Below are 22,268 nucleotides of genomic sequence, written 5' to 3'. Positions count from 1 at the left end.
CTACTGAATACTGAAAGGCCTGGATAGAGTGGACGTGGAAAAGATGTTTCCATTAGTAGGAGAGTCTAGGATCCGAATGCACAGCCTCAGAATAAGACCATAAGGTATAGGAGCAGAATTAGGCCATTCGGCCCTTCGAGTCTGCTCCACCATTCAATCATGGCTGATTTACTTTTTCCCTCTCAACCCCATTCTCCTGTCTTCTCCCTGTAACCTTTGACGCCCTTACTAATCAAGAACCTATCAATCTCCGCTTTAAATACACCCAATGACTTGGCCTCCACAGTTGTCTGCGGCAATGAATTCCACAGAATGAATTCCACCCCCTGGCTAAAGAAATTCCTCCTTATCTCTGTTCTAAAGGGACGTCCTTCTATTCTGAGGCTGTGCCCTCTGGTCCTAGACTCTCCCACTACTGGAAACATCCTCTCCACATCCACTCTATCCAGGCCTTTCAATATTCAGTAGGTTTCAATGAGATCCCCCCTCATCCTTCTAAACCCCAGTGAGTACAGACCCACATCTATAAAACACTCCTCATACATTAACCCTTTCATTCCCGGGATCATTTTTGTAAATCTCCTCTGGACGCCTCCAATGCCAGCACATCCTTCCTTAGATATGGGGCCTTAGAATGAGGGGACGTCCCTTAGAATGAGGGGACATACCTTTAAAACTGAGATGATGAGGAATTTCTTTGCCAGGGGATGGTGAATCTATGGAATTCCTAACCACAGAGAGCTGTGGAGGCCAAGTCACTGGGTGTATTCAAGGCAGAGATTGATAGGTTCTTGGTAAAGGGGTTAAAGGTTACAAGGAGAACATAGAACAGCGAAGGAGAGAGAATGGAGTTGAAAAAAAGCCACAATTGAATGACAGAAGACTCGATGGGCCGAATGGCCTAATTCTGCACCTGTACCTTATGGTCTTAAACAGGACCCATACATTTCTCATTGACAGCTGCAATCAGAGCTTATAACTGCCCTGCATTTGCTGATTAACCGGAAGTGAATAAGAGTTTAGAGGAATCTCCACATGGCAGCTACTGTAAAGACAAGTATAAAGGTGAGGGACATGGCAGAGAAGTGATGGGATCTGTTGTTCTTCTGTGGGTCTGAGTAGGCCCTACATGATGGCGTGGCCTGATTAGTGAGAATGGCTCCACTCAGCCATGAGGTGTGGGTTGATCAAGGGGCTTGCGAGCACAACACATATCACAGATTTAGCCTGCACAAAACACGCGAGGATAGTGAAGACATCACTACACATGGAGATTCCATTACTCTGACCACTGAACACTGAGGCTGGCAGAAATCGTGAGCTAGACATGGACATCAGTGTCCACCTATTTTAATTGATATCTCACACGCAATTCGCACATAAACAACGTACACAAGTATACCCAACTTCAACATTGATTCCATTGCTGCTACACACTTTTGCCTGTACAGTTTTACTAAATTTTTGCTTACAATGAGAAACGACAGATACTCCCCATCAGTCTCAAACATTTCCGAAGCAGAAGTAGGAAAGCTCTTTGTATTCTGCCCCATTGCTGTGCATAGTTCACCTGAGTATCCCAAATTCGGCAACTGCAAGAGGCCACTGGATTTCTGATGTAACTTTGGCCATCTAAAATTTAGCATCAATCAGTGCTGTGGGCATGAATCCATCAGGAACTGAAGTTGGGGCTCTCTGATTTCATTTAAACAGGATGCTTAAGGCCAGTAGACAGTCATGCCAATCAATTTGAAATGGTTTTCAAATCATGAAGTGTCTAGTCCTCTGTAGCATCTGATCCCTACGTGCCGGTGAATGCAACAACAAACAAGTATTTCTAAAGGAGATTTATATTGCCTGAAGGTGGTCCAATCAGCAAATTACTTTTTAAGTGTAATCGGTGTTATTATGCAGACCAATGCTACAGCCAATGTGCACAGCAAGATTCCACACACAGCAAAGTGATAATCAGATCTCATGTGCTGTACTGTTCAGAAATATGTTTACTGGGCCACAACGGGTCCTGATACAATTTATTGTTATTCATTCTTCACAAAAGCACTGTCATCTCAATGTAGTTTAAGTCAGTACCCTGCATTAATGATACTTTGGCTGGGATATAATCAGTATCCTGACTTTGTGTCTAATGTTCTCATGATCTATACCGGTTCTCTTTGGGGAGAGGCAAATCCCTGAGTCAGACATTCAACTGAGCCTGTGATGTATCATTGTCCAATTTTCAATCTGATTTACAGAGGCTCTTGGTTTCTGATGTTCAAGTAATTCAGTCAGGAATTTTAGACTTTAGACATAGCAATGCTAATGCTTTCGCCTCAAAAACTAAAATACATAGGATGATAAAAAATGTCTTTATCTCTCACCTGTGTGTTCTGGATCTGTATTGTACCCTGCGGAATGGCCTGGGTCACCACTTGACCCTGAGAGGTTACCATAGTTACCGGCTGGTAAATTGTTCCACCTGCATAAGAATACAGCACAAAGATAACATGGAAATATTTTCATTTCCTTTTTTAGAATCTTTCTGTCACAAACTAATCTGCATTCATGCGGTACAGCTTTATTATTCCAGAGTCAAATGGGGCAAAACAGTACAGAGAGGGCAAACAAAGTGATATAGGAAAAGCAGACAAAATAATATAGGAAAAGCAATCCAATAGTACAAGTAAAGCAGACAAAATATTATGTGCAAAGGAGATTTTATGACGCATCTATTTTTCAGTTTTGGGAACAGTAATTGAAAGCCAGGAATTTCAGAAAGGTAAAACTCTTAACTCTTTAAACCCTGTTAGTTTCATTATTCATCCATTGTACAGGAAATATCCAAAACTGCTCTGCTGCTTTGTGACAATGTGGTTATTCAGTTGGCAGTTCAGATGTCAAGGGCCCATATGGAAATGGCACTGTTCTCTCTCTCTCTCCCTCCCACTCTCTAAACACAACTCAGCTCTCTGGGCTATTTGAGATCAGGTTCCACAAACTTGTTACTGATCACTCAATGGCTTATACCTTGCTAACTGTCAAATTGTAGGCTAGATTTAATACAACTAGAATAAAATTTCAGAAAGATTCTAAAAGCCAAAGAAGCTGATGCACATCAATACACCACTACTGCATACCCATTTCCAAACTACAACTGGTTCTGGCAACTGATAACAGATAAGTCGTCTAAAAGTTAGCTTACTTTTCCTCATATTAAGTATGGTCAGTTGTCAGATATTTTAAATGTAAAGAAAATTAAGATGTAATGAAAAACAAAATAAATGATAAATTAGTTCAAAGCCTCCACAGATATTTATTAGTTTTTAACCAGTAGACCATTCTAATCTGACCATGCTCAAAGACACCTTCTGTCCCACTGTTATAAGACTATTGAATGATCCCCTGGTATGATAAAGATGGACTCTTGACCTCACAATCCACCTCGTCATGACCTTGCACCTTATTGTCTGCCTACACTTTCTCTGTAACTGTGACACTTTACTCTGCATTCTGTATGTTTTCTCTTGTACTACCTCAGTGCACTGATGTGATGAAATGATCTGTATGGATGGCATGCAAAACAAAGTTTTTCATTGTACCTCAGTACAAGTGACAATAATAAACCAATAAAGTGGTGCTATATTGCTTTTAGATTGCCATGGACTGGGATGTATTTAACAATAGGGTAAATGGGAAAGATATACTGAACCAGGAAATGAAAGGTTAAGCATGATGATTGAAAATTTAGTTTTTAAAAAACAGGTATGATTGGTTAATGGTTAAGTTACAGGACTGACAACCCCAAGGTTTTAAAGCACACCTCATAAAATGGCAAGTTGTGAAAAGAAATTCAATAAATCTGGCAAGCTGCGGATTATCAGAAAAAAGTTGCCAATTACTATGAAAATTAATGTCCTTGGGTAAAATAACTGCCTACATGAAACTCTAGCTCTGCATCGCGTGATTGATTCAATGCCCCAAGGTCAACCAAGTTTGGGCAATAAATACTTCCTTGACAATGTCAACCACTATCCCAAGAACAATTCTTTTCTAAATTGGGTTTAGAAAAACCTTTGAAAGAGGAGAGACAAGTGCCATAATATGACTGATGACATATTATTCTTCTTGCATTCCCATCCTTAGTAACAATCTGGCAACAACTAACCAGCAATCTACTGCCACTAACTAAACACGATTGCTTCTCTCACAAAGATGTTTTTTGTGAAACTTCAAACCCCTGACACATGATGAGTATGCTCAAATTTTCCAAGCATAATTAGTAAAAAGGAGGCCTTAGACAAATATCAAAGCATGTTGAGCTGGATTCTGCTGGATACAATCCACCACTCAGGTCCCATACACTGGGTTGAATGTTGAGGGCTGAGTTAGCTAGCCCTCTGGAACCTTCATAGAATTATAGAACAGTACAGCACAATACAGGCCTTTCGGCCCACAATGTTGTGCCGACCTTTAAACCTCACCTAAGACTATCTAATCTTGAACCTTGAATCAGGAGATGAGGTCACATAAGTGACTAGGTCTCAGGCAGGGACTACACCCTTGGAATGTTGCCAACAGACTTTGACAGAAGGCAGAGATGGAGGTGGGGCTTTGCCTGCTGTCAATTTTAAATGTTCTTAAATACCTCTGGCACTTAGATGCATTTTAGAACTATTAGTACCAAAACAAAAAATTTTTAAACTAAAATTTTAAAGAATAAAGTTAATTATACACACCATAAAACATATGGAAATAATTTTAAAATATTGAACAAAAATAAAAAAAAACTTAGCTTCCCCTTTGCCTGGTAGAATCAGGCCTAGAATCCCAAATGAAGTCCGTTTGTTCTCATATCCCAAGACAGGTTTGGACCTGATGCACATTCTGAATGACGATAAGCAAGGAGGTGAAAGGTTACCATAGGTAGATAGGAACGCCAAGTTGAGGTTACAATTGGATCAGCCACGATCTTACTTAATGTCGGAGCAGGCATAAGGGGCCAGTTGGCTTACTCCTGCTCCTAATTTGTATGCAGGTTCGATTCCCTAATGTAATGCTGAGGAAGCCCAGCAAGTAGGCATGGTGCAATCCATCACGTAGTCCATCTCAGATTTCCACATTCAACAGCACAGGTTTGGAAATCTGAATCCTACTGAAGTTTCATCTGGTGAAAGTCAGCAGTTCCAATCTGAGTCGCCAACTCCAGCCAGCAAGAGTTACGCCAATAATGAGTTTGCAAAATAAGTATGTTACTGGCAAATTAATTTCGTTGTGTCTGTGAGAAAATGGCCTGTATCATGGTGACAAACAGTGGGTAGGTCCAAGACGTTCAGCTGTCAAACAGTTGTTTGCAATTTAACATACCTTGAGCTTCGGCATACACAGGGTCAAAGATAGAAGTCTAAGATGTGCTGAAGGTCAGACGCTACTGCATCGGAGGACTCACGATCAAACAGAATAGTGGAGCAACAAAACACTTGGCTTTATTGGTTCTTGATTGGTAAGGGAGATGAGGGTTACGGGGAGAAGGAGGGAGAATAGAACTTAAAAGAAAATCAGCTATAATTGAATGGTGGAGCACTCTCAATGGGCCAAATGGCCTAATTCTGCTCCTATATCTTGTGGTCTTAGGTCTTTATGCCAAGGAAGGTTGGTGTATAGAGGAAGGCACCAATGAGAAAAGATAAGTGCTTAACTTATTTCATTTTATTTTGTTTAATTATGTCTTATTAAGTATTTTGTTTCTGAATCTTTTAAATAATCTTTTTTTAAACTATTTCAATCTATTTAAATAGCTTTATATTTCTTCATCAGAGACATTTAACAACAGTTTAAAGTCCTTTGACAGATGGAAAGCTATGAAAGGCTCAGGGAATTCCAAGTGTGGGCCCTAGGCCTCATCACCCAGGACTCATTCTGCCTCACCGCATGCCTGTCAGCTCGTCTAGCCCTCCACGTCCAGAAAAACCAAGTCCAGGCAGGTGCTGCAGGCCAACAAGTTGAGACAACTCCTCATTGTTGCGAGATGTAAATCCTGGTGCTCCCTCCCAAGAGCATGGTGGGAGCTCCTTCACCAGAAAGACTGCAGCAGTTCAAGATGGTGGCTCACCACCACCTTTTCGAGGACATTTAGGGATCAACAATAAGTGCTGGCCTTGCCAGCATGGCCAAATCCCAAGAAGTTAATTGATAAATAAAAGAAAACTCGTGGAGGATCATAAAGAATGATGGGGAGGAAGCCAGTGCGGAGCATAAACCATAGCATAGTCTTATCATAATTAAAAACTAGAAAATACCTGAACCAATGCATCTAATCTAATTCTTCAATGTTCTAAAATTTTAAGTAGTGTCCCCTGAGTTCATGTTTCAACAAAGTAGGGCAGCAACGCAGCAACAAATGTTTGGAGAAATGGGATTCCAGTCAAAACACCGTCCTACATAGAGTCATAGAGTAATACAGCACGGAAACAAGCCCTCTGGCCCAACTGGTCCACGCCGACCACAGCATCCTCCTTGCACAGCATCCCAGTTGCCCGCATTTGGCCCATAACCTTCCAAGTCCCTCCCCTCCATGTGCCTATCCACATGCCTCTTAAATGTTGCAATTGTACCCACCTTAACCACTTCCTCTGGCAGCTCATTCCAGGTACTCAACACGTGAAGAAATTACCTCTCAGGTCTCTTTTAGATCGCTCCCCTCTTATCTTGTATCTGTGCCCTCTAGTTATGGACTCCCCAACCCAGAGGAAAAGACCATGACTGACCACATTATCTATACCCTTGATGATTTTATAAACTTCTATGAGGTCACCCCTCATTCTCCTACACTCCAAGGAATAAAGATCCAGCGTGGTCAACATAAGTTTAGAAACCAATAACTCTTTTACTCAGTTTGGTTACTAAATATCTCTTCTTGACTACCTGGCACCCACTCCTCAATATCTTCTCCAGTGGCAGTAATAAAACAGCTGTCAATGATTGATAAAGGTATCGGGTGCCCAAAATGGAAAAAGTGTTCCATTTCCCAGCAATGGCACAACAGCCCAGATCTTCCGTTGAGCAGCAGAGCTGCTGCCTTATACTCCAGTGACATGGGTTTAATCCTCATCTGCAGTGCTGTCTGTGTTTTGTTTGCACATTCTCCCTGTGACTGCTGCTCTGGTTTCTTCCCACATCCAAAAGGTGTGTGGGTTGGTAGGTTAATTGGGCACTGTGCAGGTGAGTGGTAGAATCTGAGAGGAGCTAGTGGGAATGTGGGGAGAATATAAATGGGTTAGGGTCGGTAATGTAAAAAATGGGTGCTTGTTGGTTGGTGCGGACATGATGGGCCAGAGGGCCTATTTCCCTGCTGTGTCTGTCAATGACAGTATTCATTCTCACCTGGAATGGTTTCCTGGTACAAACATCCACAAGGAAGCCAGCTCTCAGTGAGACTCAGCCTTGAGCAGGACCTGTCTGAACACATGGAAAGCCCTGCCCAGGATTAGCTTTGACAGACAATTAAGTCACACCTTGAGTCTTACAGCTTGCCAAACTAAAAACTTGAGTAAACACACAAGATGCTGGAGGAACACAGCGGGTCAGACACCATCGATGGAGGGAAATGGACAGTCGACACTTCAGGTCGAGACCCTTCATCCAGATGCTGCCTGACCTGCTGAGTTCCTCCAGCACCTTGTGTATTGCTCCAGATTCCAGCATCAGCAGTCTCTCTTATCTCCATAAAAACTTGAAAATACTATTCAAAAACAATTAAGTACACTTTTGCCTACTCAATAAATCAAAAGAATATCTAAAAGCAAATTGCATTTAACCTCCTCCTTTGCAGTCATTTTTCTCCCTGAGAACTTGCTCCAGTTCTGACCTTCCGCAGGCTCTCCTCAGCTGAGGTGCTGAGGAATTTGAGGAAGTTTGTGCTCTGTTATGTGGGGTCCAAGGGCAGAGTAGGTCCAGAAGACCACAGCCATTAGCTGTGCAGAGGTTCCAAACTTCCACATGGTTATGGAAGTAAAAAGCCTCAGTCCCGTTGTAAAAGATCCAAAACAATGAGCACAACATCCACAGCATCCTCAGCAGTCAGATTCTGGTGCACAGCTGAACAATGTGCTGATTAGTATTTGCACAATCTATTACAGTCTGCAAACTAAATACTCCTAAAGGGCAAATCACAAAAACAAAATAAAGATTACAACATGGAAACAGGCTGTTCAGTCCACCTAATCCAGCACAGTGGGGCAAGTAGAGCCGCTACCTCACAGTGCCAGAGACCCAGGTTCAATCCTGATCTCTGGTGCTACCTGTGTGGAGTTTGCATGTTCTCCCTGTGATCGTGTAGGTTTCCTCCAGGTCATCTGGTTTCCTCCCACATCCAAAGACATGTAGGTTGGTAGGTTAAATGGCCACTGTAAACTAGCGTGTAGTTGAGTGGTAGGATGTGGGGGGAGTTGATGAGAATAAAATGGAATTAATGTAGGATTAGTGCAAATGGGTAGTTGATGGTTGGAGCAGGGCTTTTTTGTTCAGTGCTGTGTGATTCTACTTCTTGACAGTATTTATCCTCTCTTCCAATTTATCTCCATTCCCCACATGAAGCTTTCCAGTATATCCTGTATGTTGACTTAGTTTCTGCTCAGAGAAACACCAAGTCAGTAAAATTGGAATGTAGATTTAAAATGACTGATATAGCACCGGGATCTCTGAGATCTACAAAGTGTGTTCTCTGTTCTCTGACAGAACAAAAGGTGATATACTGGAATGAAATAGGGAAATAAGAATTGCATCAGTAAATGTGACCATGACATTGGTAGTCTGCCCCCAAGATCTCCACCAGTTCAGTGAGGTACTTCTACTAAGGAAACAGGCCATCTTTAACTGGTCTGGTCTAAATGTGACTCCAGACCCTTATTAAAAAGCTCTCTCAAATAGCCTAGCAAGATGCTCATGTGACTTGCCATCTCATCAATAAATGCAGCTACATCAGCAAATGTCCACATCCCAAGGATTAATTTAAAAAGATACTGTAGAGTATAGAGAATAAAATCTTAGCTATCCAAGGGCAAAGGTGAATACCTGCTGAGGTTCCACCCCATACCCCTGACATGGGTGGCCAGAATAACTGACCACAAATCAGCATCCTCTATTGTACTTAAGACCCTGTCCAGAGATTCAAGGGTAAGGCTCACATCAAGCACATTCCAGCCATTTAAACCAGCCACTGAATGGAATATGGTTTAGTCCTTAAGGGAATTAGTCCAGGAAATGTTTATAGGGCCAAAATAAAATTACGCAAAAATATCAAATTAACAGGAAAAGCCATATTTCATTTTGGACAATTGAAGCTTTCAAGGTTGTCAAAATTGTTCAGAAAGATCGATCCAAATTTGTTGGAAGTAGTTGATCTAGGGCAGGGATATGGACTGTAACTACTCTAAGCATTCTTACAGCGAGGAAGAGAGCTAAAATCTTCCACAGTTCTGAAGAAAGGTCTTGGACCTGAAACGTCAACTTTGTTTGTCTCTCCACAGATGCTGGCTGACCTGATGAGTGTTTGAGCATTTTCTGTTTTTATTAAAGATATCTAACTTTGAACTCTTGATCTCCCAAGCTACCTCATTGTGGCCCTTGCACTTTATTTGTCTACCTGCAATGCACTCTCTCTGTAAACACTACACTATATTCTGCACTGTGTTTTCTTTTTAACTACCTCAATGTAGTTGTGTATGGCATGATCTGGATGGCAAGCAAAACAAAAGCTTTTCACTGTATCTTGGTGCACCTGACAACAGTTAACCAATACCAATACAGTTCTTAGTTTGCAATTCAACACGGCACATTACACATTTCTAATTATAAGTGCATCACCATCCTCCTTTATTTCTTGGCGAAAAGGAACAAGTATTCTCTGCTGACTAATGTTTCAATTGTTATGGAGGTGGAGAAGTGATGTTGGGGAAAGGATAGAAAGAACGAATGCAAGCTGGGGGAAGGAGAAGATAAAATAGGAAACTAACCAGCCCTTCTCAACACATATTGATAGCCCTTACCTGTTACCACCTGTGTTGGCATGGCAGCATTCCCTTGTTGTAGTGCAGAGGTCGGTACCACAATCCCCTGGGAGTTGACGGCATTGGTTATCGTCGTCAGAGAGGATGGAGAGCTCTATACCAAAAAGCAAAGGATAAGAAAAATATGAAAGGTAATGGTAAGCAGAGTTTGCATCTACAGCTTTACACAGGAAACTAGACCAATATTCCAGATAAGCCCCTGTTTAAAACATAAAGGAACATCACACCAACTAATAATACCAATACTAGGATTTCTTCAGTAAAGATCTCTGATTATTTGTAAGGTTGACCAAAATACCAAACTGCTGAACTAAATGTCAAGTCAACAATTTCTGAATGCACTGTGCTCTAGATTCCAGAAGATTATATGACTCACGTCAGTCTTATAAGCATCTTAAGTTGAATGGGGTTGTTGAAAAAGTCAATTTGTGAATAAATGGTCATGGGGCTTACTTATAACAATGGAGGAAATGTTGATTTGTCAATTATTGTTAAGTTCTAATTTTATCTCGGGTTGGATGATGAGAATGCAAGGGCTGAAATGTAGAGCAGTTTATTCATCCCCAATGCTTGAACAGCAAGTTCTTTCTGGAGGTAGTGGATCCGAGTATCCTGACAACATACGTATTTTAAATTAAGCCCTTATTCCCTCTGAGTTTTAAGGCAATTTCTGCAGAATGCAAAAGTAGAAATATGATGCTAAATCTATACAAGTGCTACAATGACCACTATTAGACTGGTCCGTTCACTTTGGTTTCCCCTAAACACACAAATTTCCTTATGTACATTATTGCAAAGATGCTGAAGGATAAAATGTAACATATATTCGATGGAACAAGATTTCACGATAATAGAAGACATGAAAAATTGGGGACACAAGAGATTGCAGATGCTGGAATCCAAGGCAATAAACAAACTGCTGGAGGAATTCAGTGGGTCGAGCAGCATCTCTGGGTGGGAAAGGAATTTGCGACCCTGCATCAGGATTGGATGCAGGGTCTTGGTCCAAAATGTCAACAATTCCTTTCCCCACTGAGCTCCTCCAGCAGTTTGTTTTTTGGGGTGTCATTTGTTGGAATAAAGGAAGTTAAAGAGTAAATTGATGGAGGTTTCTAAATTCATGAAGTCAAGAAATAGAGACAATTGTCCAGAAGGTTTGGTGCTGGACTGTCCTTACACTGGAGTGGCGATGATCCTTTACATCATGGGCACTGCTGCAAGATTCAGTGCACTTTTTTGTATTTGAAAATGTGCCACCAGAAGCCTGGTTGGGATTGGGGTGATTAGGGAGGGGGAGTCAGTAGTTGTAGATTCCATCAGGGCCTGTGTTGTGGTCAGGGTGGGATCAGAACAATCAGGGCCTTTGTTGAGGCAATAGAGAGAGTCCAGTATATGGAACACTGCCGAATGCAGGGAGTTCTAACTATAATGGAATTCTGGAAAACGTGGGCTGTTTTGGTTACGATAAAAGAGGTCGAGCAGTAAACTGATGGAGGCTTCAGTGCTGGGGAGGGTTCAGTGAAGAACAATTGGAGCTTGGGGCGTTTAGGCCGAATATTGTTACTGAGAATCGGGAAGGGAGACCAAGGCCCAGGTGTGAGCAATGGTGTTATATGATTACATTTCCAATTAATTCCCACTTCTAGTGGTTGAGGGGTTCCAGGGCAAAAGCATAAATACATGAATAATAGCAAGCTATTTAGAATAGAGAGTGGGAGAATTTCATTTTAGGGGTGCAGGGAGTGGGGTGGGGGGGAAGAATTATGACGTAAAGAAGCTAAACATAGACACAGAATCACAAAATGATACATGAATTGTGCTGAGTAGCCTCTTACTGATTTATAATTTCTGATCAATTTGTGGTGTACAGCTGACACTCTTTCCTCAGCGCAACTGGACAATGGACAATTAGTTCATCAAAAATACTGCCTTGGAAGCGTCATTCATATCCCAAGAGCAAATAATGGTAGAATGCAGTAAGATGGCACTTGTTAATCATAGAAAACTTCATATCCTCAGTGATGCACATAATATGTATGATAACTTCAAATCTGCAGCAAAGGTCACGAGTTTACTATTAAACAATTAATGGCGTTGGGATCTTTGAGCTGATATAGAAGAAGTGGTCTCGGGAGAGAGATTACAGCAGGAAGATTAAATATTACACGGTGATCAGAAATTCATTTTTCAATTTCAAATTAATTTGGTAGCACATCTTGGACTACTTATGAAATTGGACATACTGCAAATTCTAATTTTTTTGTACTTATTTGATAGTTAGTGCCAGCCAAGTAGTCAGCCTTGCAATCACTCAACATTACGAATGACTGAAAGCTCAAGTTTGAGAAACAAACCTGGTGGTGGAAAGCACGTTGTAGTTATAGTGAATCCGCTTATTTGGAGCTTTGCCAAACACTGATCTTTCAGTAGCAAGCAGAATAGGAAACCTATAATTCATCAAGTATGCTTCAGCATGCAAAAATAATCCTGACAGCGTTAAAGAAATTCTGTAAAAATCAGACTCAAAATGTAACCATTTCATAAAGGATTCCAGTAAGACTGATAATTAAATATATTGCATGCCACACAATATTAATAAAAGGCAAACATTAATGAAATAATGGAGCTTGTTGTATTTCTAATAAAGCAACAATAAACTTAAATTCAGAAAATTAACTAAGGGGCCAAAGTTTGGAATGATCTAAATCTTCTCCAGTGATAAGGCGACAGTTTAAATGACTCCATCAGTCAGAAGCATAGGGCATGAAGTCTTCATTCGTGACCCCGAGCACAGAATACTTAAGTACCGCACTGATGAGAGGTTAAACTCAGAAGTGCCTTCCTCCTGATGAGAGGTTAAACTCAGAAGCTGCCTGCCTTTGTGTGTATATGTGAAAGCATCTCATGATCCTGTTCCAAGAGTGGTTAGCACACACGGCTGCACCAAATCATCAAAATTCCGTCGATCAGCATTTCTAAAATAAACTTCTAATTTTTGAAATCACATTATTCAAATTTTTCAGCGCAAGCTGCAGACAACATGCATTTTCTGCTCACTGCTGAGTTAGCTGAACTCAGTACAGGGATTTAGGACTGAAATGAAACCAGTGCTGGCCAGCGGGGAAGACAAAAATTTCTGTCTGTGTTCCTCAGCCCTGTCCAATGAGTCCTGCTGGAAAACTGCATGATTGGAAGTGGGATACTGTCTACAGCAGAACAGGCTGTCTGCCTGGGAGGTATCTACGACTGCAGGGAGATGGGTATCTGCGTCACCTGCCTGATCCTCCAGCTGAGGGATCCAAGCCCTTTTGATGTGGAATGGGGAGACAAGCTCACATGCACCTGGCTCGTGCACAGTGGGCGTTAAATTAGTGCACCAGGTGTGGCAGAGGGAGCAGGAAGTTCAAAGAAGCAATCTCATGATTAGATACGGCCAAACCAGCAGAGAGAGGGGTGGAAAAATTGGATATGGTTAGAGACAGACAGAGAGATGTAGCTAAGATATGAACAGAGATATAAATAGGATACATATAGATTGATAGGAAACAGGAATAACAGTTGATTCTTGGAATTAGCCTCAAGCTACTGATGTTTTGGACAGAGAGGATTTTTATCTGGTGCTGTGCCACTTCTGAGAGGTTACTCAGATTCAGATTGGGGCCAGGAGTGTATGTGGACTGAAACAAAATACATCACAGACTAGATGGGCCACTGGATCTTTCACTGCCCATCAGTTCTCATATGTTTGCATCTGAGGAACCAGTAGCATTACGATGCAAAAACCATTCACATCCAACAAGGTTTTCCCTGTCTGACATTTATCTACGAGGTAAACTTTCCACAGCTTAATTCCACCCCTCCCCCTCTCCCCTTATATACACCCAAGGCGTTTTTGACTTTATCCTCATATTTTACTGATTAACTTAATCCCCATTACTTTCCTGTACAACTCATTCTAATTAGATTGCTGCAAAAAAGGCAAAAAAAACTGGGGAGGGAAAAAAAACAAGCTGTAGCAGCCATAGGACAGATTTACATCTCATTAAATTCCTACTTATTATTTCAGAAAATTGCTGATAAAAATGTGCATCTCAATTTGTTGGGGCTAGAAGCTTCATCATCGCATATCTAACATCTCTCTCGTCGCCCTGGCTGCGAGTCGTTGTCATGGTAACCCGCAATAATAGAAACTAATAAATTACAATCGAGACACCAGTCTCACAATTATCAATCTGTATATGCAGATTTACTGCTAATTTACCTCACAAGGCTAACTGCAACACCAAAACACTATGGGTTTTTTTTTAATGAAGAGATTTTACCTAATTGGGATAGGGAGAGAAGACTTAACACATCGAATGATAGCGAATAAAAACAAAATATTAATTCCAAAAAACTACATAAAGGGGCAAGGCAGACTTACATGTCAAGCAACGCTTAAAGTCATGCTTGTTTACCTCAATTAAGGTCTGTAAATGTTAGTAGGTTTAAACTCAGAGAAATAAATCGTATAGATTTGGATAGATCAATCCCTTCTCATTGCCTTCCACTGTATAGAATCCTAATAGATTAAACTCCTTCCATACCAACAACAGAATTTCCTAATGCATCAATAACTTTATTTATATAATGCATTTGAGGGGGTCAAAGGCACTTAACAGAAGTGTTATCAAACATTTGATATCAATCAAGGAAGCTTGGTCAAAGTTAGTCTTATGAAGTGGCTTGAATGAGGGAAGAAATGTAAGAGAAACGGAGGTGTGGGGAAGAAAATCTGAAATTCAGAGCCTTGAAAGCTAAAGGTACAACAATTACGTGTGGAATTATTAAATTCATGGATGAGCAAGAGGTCAGAAGTAGATGAGCCCTGTTTTGCAGACGGATATAGGGCCGGAGGACATCACAGAGATGGGAGAGGGAAAGGATTTGAAAACAAGATGAGCATTTTAAAACTGAGGCAATTATTACTGCCACTATATGGAATTCCAATTACTCAAGCTCCTCCTTCATTCCTGCTACACAAAATTCAAATGTCTAAACTCCCTCCTTTTGCTTTTACTAAGCAAAAGTCCATTCGATCAGAACATGGGACACAGAAGCAGGAGTAGGGCATTCGACCCCTTTAGTCCACACTGCCATTCTGGCTGATCTTTTTGCTCAGCATCACTTTCCTTGACTTGCTCCATAAACCTTGATTCCCTTTATACATTCAACAATTGCATTGTGCCCCCACAGCCCTCTTGGGGAGAGGATTCCAAAGACTCACTGCAGTCTGGGTGAAGAAAGTTCTTCTCATCTGAGTGCTGAATGGCCAATCCCTTAATGTGAGACTGTGACACTGGTCCTAGACGCCCCTGACAAGGGAAACATTAATTTGACATGTACTCTGTTATGTAGCCCATGGATTTTGTATGTTTCAATGAGATGTCCCTGCAATCTTCTGAATTCTAGACAGTACAGGCACACTATATTTAATCGCTCCTCATTGGACCATCCCAACATCCAATAATCAACCTTTTGAATCTTCCTTGCATTTCCTCTCTCATAAGTAGGGGGAGCAGACCTATACACAATATTCTTGGACTCAGCAGGGCCCTCTATGATTACAGTAATTTACTCTTTACTTTTGTACTTGTATTGTCTTCCAATAAAAACCAACATATCCTTTGCCTTCCTAATTGCTCATTGTCCCTGTATGTTAATTTTCTGTGATTTGTATCCCTCTGAACATCAACACTTTTCAATCACTCAGCATTTAAAGTTACACCAAACTCTTCTATTTTTTTTCCTACCAAAATGAACAACCTCACATTTTCCCCACATTATATTCCAACTGCCATGATCTCGGCCATTCACCTCAACTACAAACATCCTCTTGATATCGATCATGAACAGCTGGGGCCCCAGCACCGATCCCTGTGGAAACCCAGTAGCCGTACCCTTCTAACCTCCATCTTCTGCCCATTACCAATCCTGAACCCACCCAAGTATCTTACTCATAGTCTCACATGCTCTAATTTTGTTTAATAACCTCCTGTATGCCTTCTGAAAGTCCCAAAACACTATAGATTGCAATCTCAAAATCTCTAACATGAAATAGCTTTCATAAATCCATACTGACTCTGCCCAATCCCACAGTTATTTTCTGTGCCCCGTTACCATTTCACTAATAGCATTTTCCCTACTTATGATGTCAGTTTAATTTTCTCCCTCACTCTTTTTTAAATAGTGCAGTTACATGTGACCCTCTAGTCTGTGAGAACCATCTATGGAATCTAAGGAATTTTATAAGATGAGAACCCAATGTGTCTCTATTGCCGCTTCTTTCAAAACCTTGGGATGTAGATAATCAGATTCTGAGGACTTTTCGCTTTCGGTCCATTATTTTGTCCAGCATCAGTTTTGTTTTACCAATTCTCATTTCTTTCAGATCCATATCCATTCTACATATATTCACAACATTCAGGAACTTTTCTGCAGCCTTCTGCATGGACAGGTACAAAATATTTCTTTAATTTCTCTGCCATTTCCTAAATCTCAATATAATTTCTCCTATCTCGATCTGTAAGGGATCCACATTTAGTAACCTTTTCCTGATTATGCACCTATAAAAGCTGGAACTAGTTTATATACTTCTCACCAGACTGCTCCCATACTCTACTTTTTTTCTGATCAACATTTTGTTCTGCTTTCTGAATTCTGAAATATTTCTCGTCCTCAGTTTTATTGCTCTTTCTGACACATTGTAGGTATTTTCTTTTGGTCTAATACTATTTTTAACTTCTCTTGTTAGCCACAGTTGGATCACGTTATCTGGAGTTTTATCCTTTAAAGGGACAACATTTAAAGATTAGCCTTTGATTAGTTACTGTCATTTAAAAACAATAGTTTCTTAAACTACCATAGCTAAATCATGCCTCATATATTTTCAGTTTGCTTTGTTTAGACACATTAAACTAAATCACTTTCAATTTTTATATAAAATTATATCCTATTTTGATCACTCTTCCCTACGGCCCCTTGACAGGAAGATTACTAACCAACCTTTTCTCATCGCACTAAGCAAGATCTAAAATAGTCTATTCCCCAACTAGCTCCTAGTCATATTGATTTAGAAAACCATCTTGTATACATGCCATGAATACATCCTCCACACAATTACTGCTAATTCAGTTTATCCAGTCTATGTGCAGACTAAATTACATTACCCTTGTTACGCAAATCTCTAATTTCCTGATTTATACCATACCCGACATAACCACCAGCTGGGCATCAAAGAGAACTCCCAATTTTCTTTTTCCCCGCCGTGTTTCTGAGCTCGACCCAGATTGATTATACCCATCCTTCTCAGCCAACTTTATCCTATCTTTTATTATCAGTGGTACCTATTCTCTTTTTACATTTGATGTATATTTTCTAAATATTAAGAATCCTGGAAGATTTAATTTTCTGCCTTGGTCAATTTGCAACCAAGTTTCTGGGGTTAGATTGTACTCACTGCATTTGCACCATTTGCACCACTGATTTTCTGAGAATGTTGTGTGCATTCAAATAAGGACTTTTCAGTTTTGTTTCTTTACATTTTCTTTCTATTCTTATATCTGTATGTTCCTTTCCATTCTGTTCCACAATATGGAATTCCAAATGACCAAACTCCTTCCCTTTCACTCACACTCCACAGAATTATAAGGAATCACACATGCTGCACCAAATTCTAACAGGTTAAATTTCTCATCCTTTTGTGTTTGGTGACAAAAGATAGAGGTCATTAATCATTACATGTAGAATAGAGCTGCTAAGTTACTAAGTGCTCACCAGATACTCCTCACTGAAGAGGTCCAGTAAATGACCCCTCTCATTAAAAAAATATGATGATATTGATGAGACTGAGATAGAAGGTCTCCAGACCTGCTCATTGAAAGATGCAACATGTTTTAATTAGGAAAAAAGTAATATAAAAATCAATAGAAATAAATATTGACCCATTAACATCCGTGTAGACTTACCTGAGTACAAAATGTTCTCCAATTATTCATGGGTTTTATTGCCTTAATGATACTTTGTCAGCGAGCATTGTTTACTTTCACCTGAACAGTAAAAACTACAAGACTGATCTTTCACAGCCTGGCATCCTCTCATTATCAGATTTACAATGGTTAAGCATTTTGTGTTGTTTTAATTTAGATGCAGTTCTGGCACCCGTGATTAAATGAATTGCGCTGCCAATCAAAATGTCTGAAATATAAAGACAACAAACAGTTTGGGAAAGGCACCAGTAAATGAGGGGACTTGTGAGAGTACCTCAGGAAACACTGGAGAGAGGGCCCCAGGGAATGAGGGAACCGGAGGGAGGGCCCCAGGGAACGAGGGAACTGGAGGGAGGTCACCACATCTAGGAGGTGGATTCTAAATTCACCTCTCCCCCCCCACACCCTTACCCATCAGTGAAACCTTATGGCAGAAGAGTGAAGGGATTCCTCTCAGAATAGACAATCAACAGGAGCAGAAACTCTGGATGCTTAATTTGCCTCCCTAGTTCAAGGATGTTAAAAGACAGGCTTGGCTGGTTCAGCTAGTTCAACTCTTGATATGTCCCTATAAAGTTGTTATGTTTGACAGTGGAAGCACGTGAGCAGAAGTCAGCACTGTAAGCAATAGTCCCTCTTGAAAAGGGTATTTAAGGCCAAAAAGTTGGCTCCAATGGAGAAACCAGAGGTTGTTAGGACATGGTTATCCAACCAGAGATGGCTGGTAGCAATGGCAGGTGTGTACAATGACAAAACCTTTATCCAGGTTGAAACCAAACCTGAGGTGATTGGCCATTACCTTTGGGGAGTTCTCCAACACCTACAACACCATCAAATATTGTGGAGCTGGTGCTGGTGGTACTTACTCTTCCAGATACATTTCTCTGAAGTAGGAGTTTATCCTGGAAATGTTGTGAAAATAAAACTCATTCCAGTAAAAAGAAAATGAAATAGATACAGTCCAAAAGGATTCCTGATCTGTACATTTCAATCTCAGACTGGTCCAATATTCGTTCATTAAAAGGCTTTCATAATCATTGGTGCAGAAATTGGCTACCATGCATTTCCTATATTAAGAAAGTGTCCATATTCCAAAATAGTTAATTGGGTGTGAAACAATTTGTATTCAACTGAGGTTTGAAAGGCACATTAAAAATGCAAGCACTTGGGATATTCTTTTTAACAAAACTTATTCTGATGGAAAACCTGTATAGCTTTGTGCAGTGGCATAATCAGTGAGACATTTCCAGAAAACAAGGAGTTTCAAAAGCCACCTCTCCTACCTATCACACAAACATGTTGGGACATATGTTTTTTTTGCCCAGCAATATTGAGCTATTAATACTAGACAAGCAATGCATGTTAAGTCTTCAGTTCCTCAAGGAAAGCTTTCAGTCATTACTGCAACAAAGCAGCTTTAGCTAAGGCCACAACCTCAGCTGAAAGGGAAATCAAAGCCTTTTCACAATACAACATGACACAGTAATGCACTGTGGTATCAAACAATCTTGTCAGATTGGAACCAAGGAGGGCGCTATTGGATGAAGCCAGAGAACATTAACATCATACAGAATTCAATGCTTCAACCTGCCACATGAACCTAAGTGGGTCAGTTTGCATGAAGCAGAGGGGAAATAAGTGTAATCATTGACCCATCCCTCTTAAAACAGAGTTATAGGAGTTGGGTTCCAAACTCCCACTGAGATCTTTTGGCAGAGTCAAGAACTGTAAAGGGAGTTGCGTTCTATTTCATGGACATGTCTCCCACAGTTTCACATACAGCACTGCCTCATTTGAGTTTGAAGTGGATTGAAAATTTTCTAAAGGCTCAACCTGCATGTCTGATATGAAGTAGAATGCTGATTCTGTTTTGTGGCAGTTGTCCCACTTTAGCAGCTCTTGAAATGGAGACCTTAGTTATTAAGAATTTAATCAACTTTTCGACAGATGCAAACAAACATTCAGAAGTCAGATCCTGATCCGAGCCCACATCAAACTATGTTCCTGCCCTTGGGCAGTTTCACACCCAGGAAAAGATAGCAATGCTATTAGCACAGAAACAACATCCGATGTAGATATTGCTTCCTTTAACTTCAGAGGAAAGGCAAATATTGTTCAGTTGGCAAACCTCAGCTATTGTTAAGACATTTATCTTTATTTCTTATTCACTAAAAGCAAACCCTCCAGCCACAAGAGCTCCAGATTACTTGTGCTCACAATATTACTTAAACCCAACCACAGTCAGAATCTCCACTAATTCACAGAATTGACCTCAACAGCAGAGCAACAACCTTGAAGCAAATGAGAGATATTATTAACTGACAGTTGCTATTCCAATGCTGTATTGTTCCTAATTCCAAACAAGCCAAGATCACTGAAACTTTAAACTCGAATTGATGCTGCTGTAACATGAGAGCAGCTTACCCCCTTCCCCATAAGACTTCCGTTGCTCATTCATCAAGCACCCTTCATCCTGTCTAAACATGACCCTCACTTAATTTTGTTAAATAGTGAATTACCCTGTCTGAACCTACATTCTGCGCATGAGATTTGAGTGAGATCAGAATCCTCTTTGGAATTGAACAATTCAAATGGGTTTATATGGCCTTTTCTGATCTAGCCTATTTTTATCACCAGTAAAGCAGAAGTATCACTGGAAAAACAAAAGCATTCAAAGAAAAGAGAAATAAAACACAATTATGTAAATGTTCCTCTAATTTTTTTCTTCTGGTTGCTGCTTACAATAGCATCCTGGAGATTAATCTATAATTCATAGAGGCCCCAGGACAATCCTGAAGGCTGTTGCATTTACTTATCATTTACTTATCTTGCAACACTGACTGCACCTCAAAGTAATTCATTATAAGTGAAATATTGAGCTGCTTCTGACAGACATGATAAGGCACCATGTAAATGTAAGATTGACCGCCTGGCCTAACTAGTTTATTACAACAAGGGGACATTCATTTTTCTGGATAGCATTGAGGACAGCTAAATAGGGTCCTTTCCTCCTGCCAGCCATGACAGTGTGGTGCCCATTAACATGCCTGTAATAGTAAATTTAGTACTGAGCTTCCCACAGCTCACTGAACATAGCTCTGCAACTCTCGTTATACTGGATAATAATGAGTTATACTTGTGCCATGCAATATTAGAAGTCGAATAGTATGCTGCTTGCTGTACCTCTCCAGCACAGCATTCTATTCAGGATGTGTCTGTCTCCTCATTCCACTGAAAGTAGCCGAACAATTAGCATTTTTTTCCAACTTGTAAAACCTGCACTGCTACTGATGCACATTATAATATTAAATAGCTTAGGTGCCAAGCACCATGCACACCCCCTCCTCCAAATGTGCAGATTAAAAACATGAAACCAATGACAATCAGCTCTTCTAGCCATCTGCATGCTCCATTTTGAGAAGATTCATGTTGGAGACAATATAATTAATTTCGGCAAATTTTCCCTGCAGAAATGGATGCAAGCTTTTACAGTGAGGTTGACCCTTTTCCATACATACTACAAATTAGATACAGGATAAAACTATCTCCCACCCCCACCATACTATTACCCCTTTCTCTAACCAACATGCATACCAGGTTCACAAAAAATAAAAATAAATTGACAGTATTACCTTCAGGCCCCTTCACAAGCTCTATTCACTCGCCATTGACTCAGTCCCTCTGCCTAGCAAATATCAAGGTTGAAATTGTTCACAGCTTTAGTGTAATATCTGCTTCTAACCTCATACATGCATACTCAACAAGACTGCCTATTTCCACCCTTGTAACATCACCCAACTCGACCAGTGGCTCAGCTTCTGAAACAAACGTTCATTTAAACTTCTAAATGACAACTCCCATGTGTTCCTGACTGGCCATCTTTACTGTAACCTCCATAAACTTGGTTATCCAAAACTCTGCTGTTTGAGATTTAACACACATCATATCCTATGTTTGCTGACCTCCACTGGCTTCTTTTTCAGTAATGCTTCAATTGTAGCATTATTTTTCTTGTGTTTTAACCCTTCCTTGGTTTTCCTCTCCCTTTCTCTGGAATCTTCCTCTTGCCCTACAACCCTCCAAGAAAACCCTTGACTCCTGATCATCCCAAATTTTACAGCTCCACCCCTGGGGGTTGTGCCTTCTCATGCCAATAGCCCAAAGTCTGGAATTACTC

General features: G+C 40.5%; 1 protein-coding gene across 7 annotated transcripts in view; it reads right to left on the bottom strand.

The window, feature by feature from the left end:
* pknox2 (pbx/knotted 1 homeobox 2) overlaps positions 1-22,268 on the bottom strand; it is a 381,361-nt gene that overhangs the window by 50,909 nt on the left and 308,184 nt on the right. For all 7 annotated transcript variants that reach the window (XM_052039855.1, XM_052039854.1, XM_052039850.1 and 4 more), the window contains 2 exons: positions 10,044-10,158; positions 2,382-2,479 (listed from right to left, as the gene is read on the bottom strand). In XM_052039855.1, the coding sequence (XP_051895815.1) occupies positions 2,382-2,479; positions 10,044-10,158 (213 nt within the window). The remainder of the gene's footprint in view (positions 1-2,381; positions 2,480-10,043; positions 10,159-22,268) is intronic.

The sequence above is a fragment of the Pristis pectinata genome, chromosome 27, assembly GCF_009764475.1.
Source record: "Pristis pectinata isolate sPriPec2 chromosome 27, sPriPec2.1.pri, whole genome shotgun sequence".
NCBI classification, from domain to species: Eukaryota; Metazoa; Chordata; class Chondrichthyes; order Rhinopristiformes; family Pristidae; genus Pristis; species Pristis pectinata.
The sequence above is the reverse complement of the archived record's forward strand: the minus strand, read 5'-3'. Positions and strand labels throughout refer to the sequence as shown.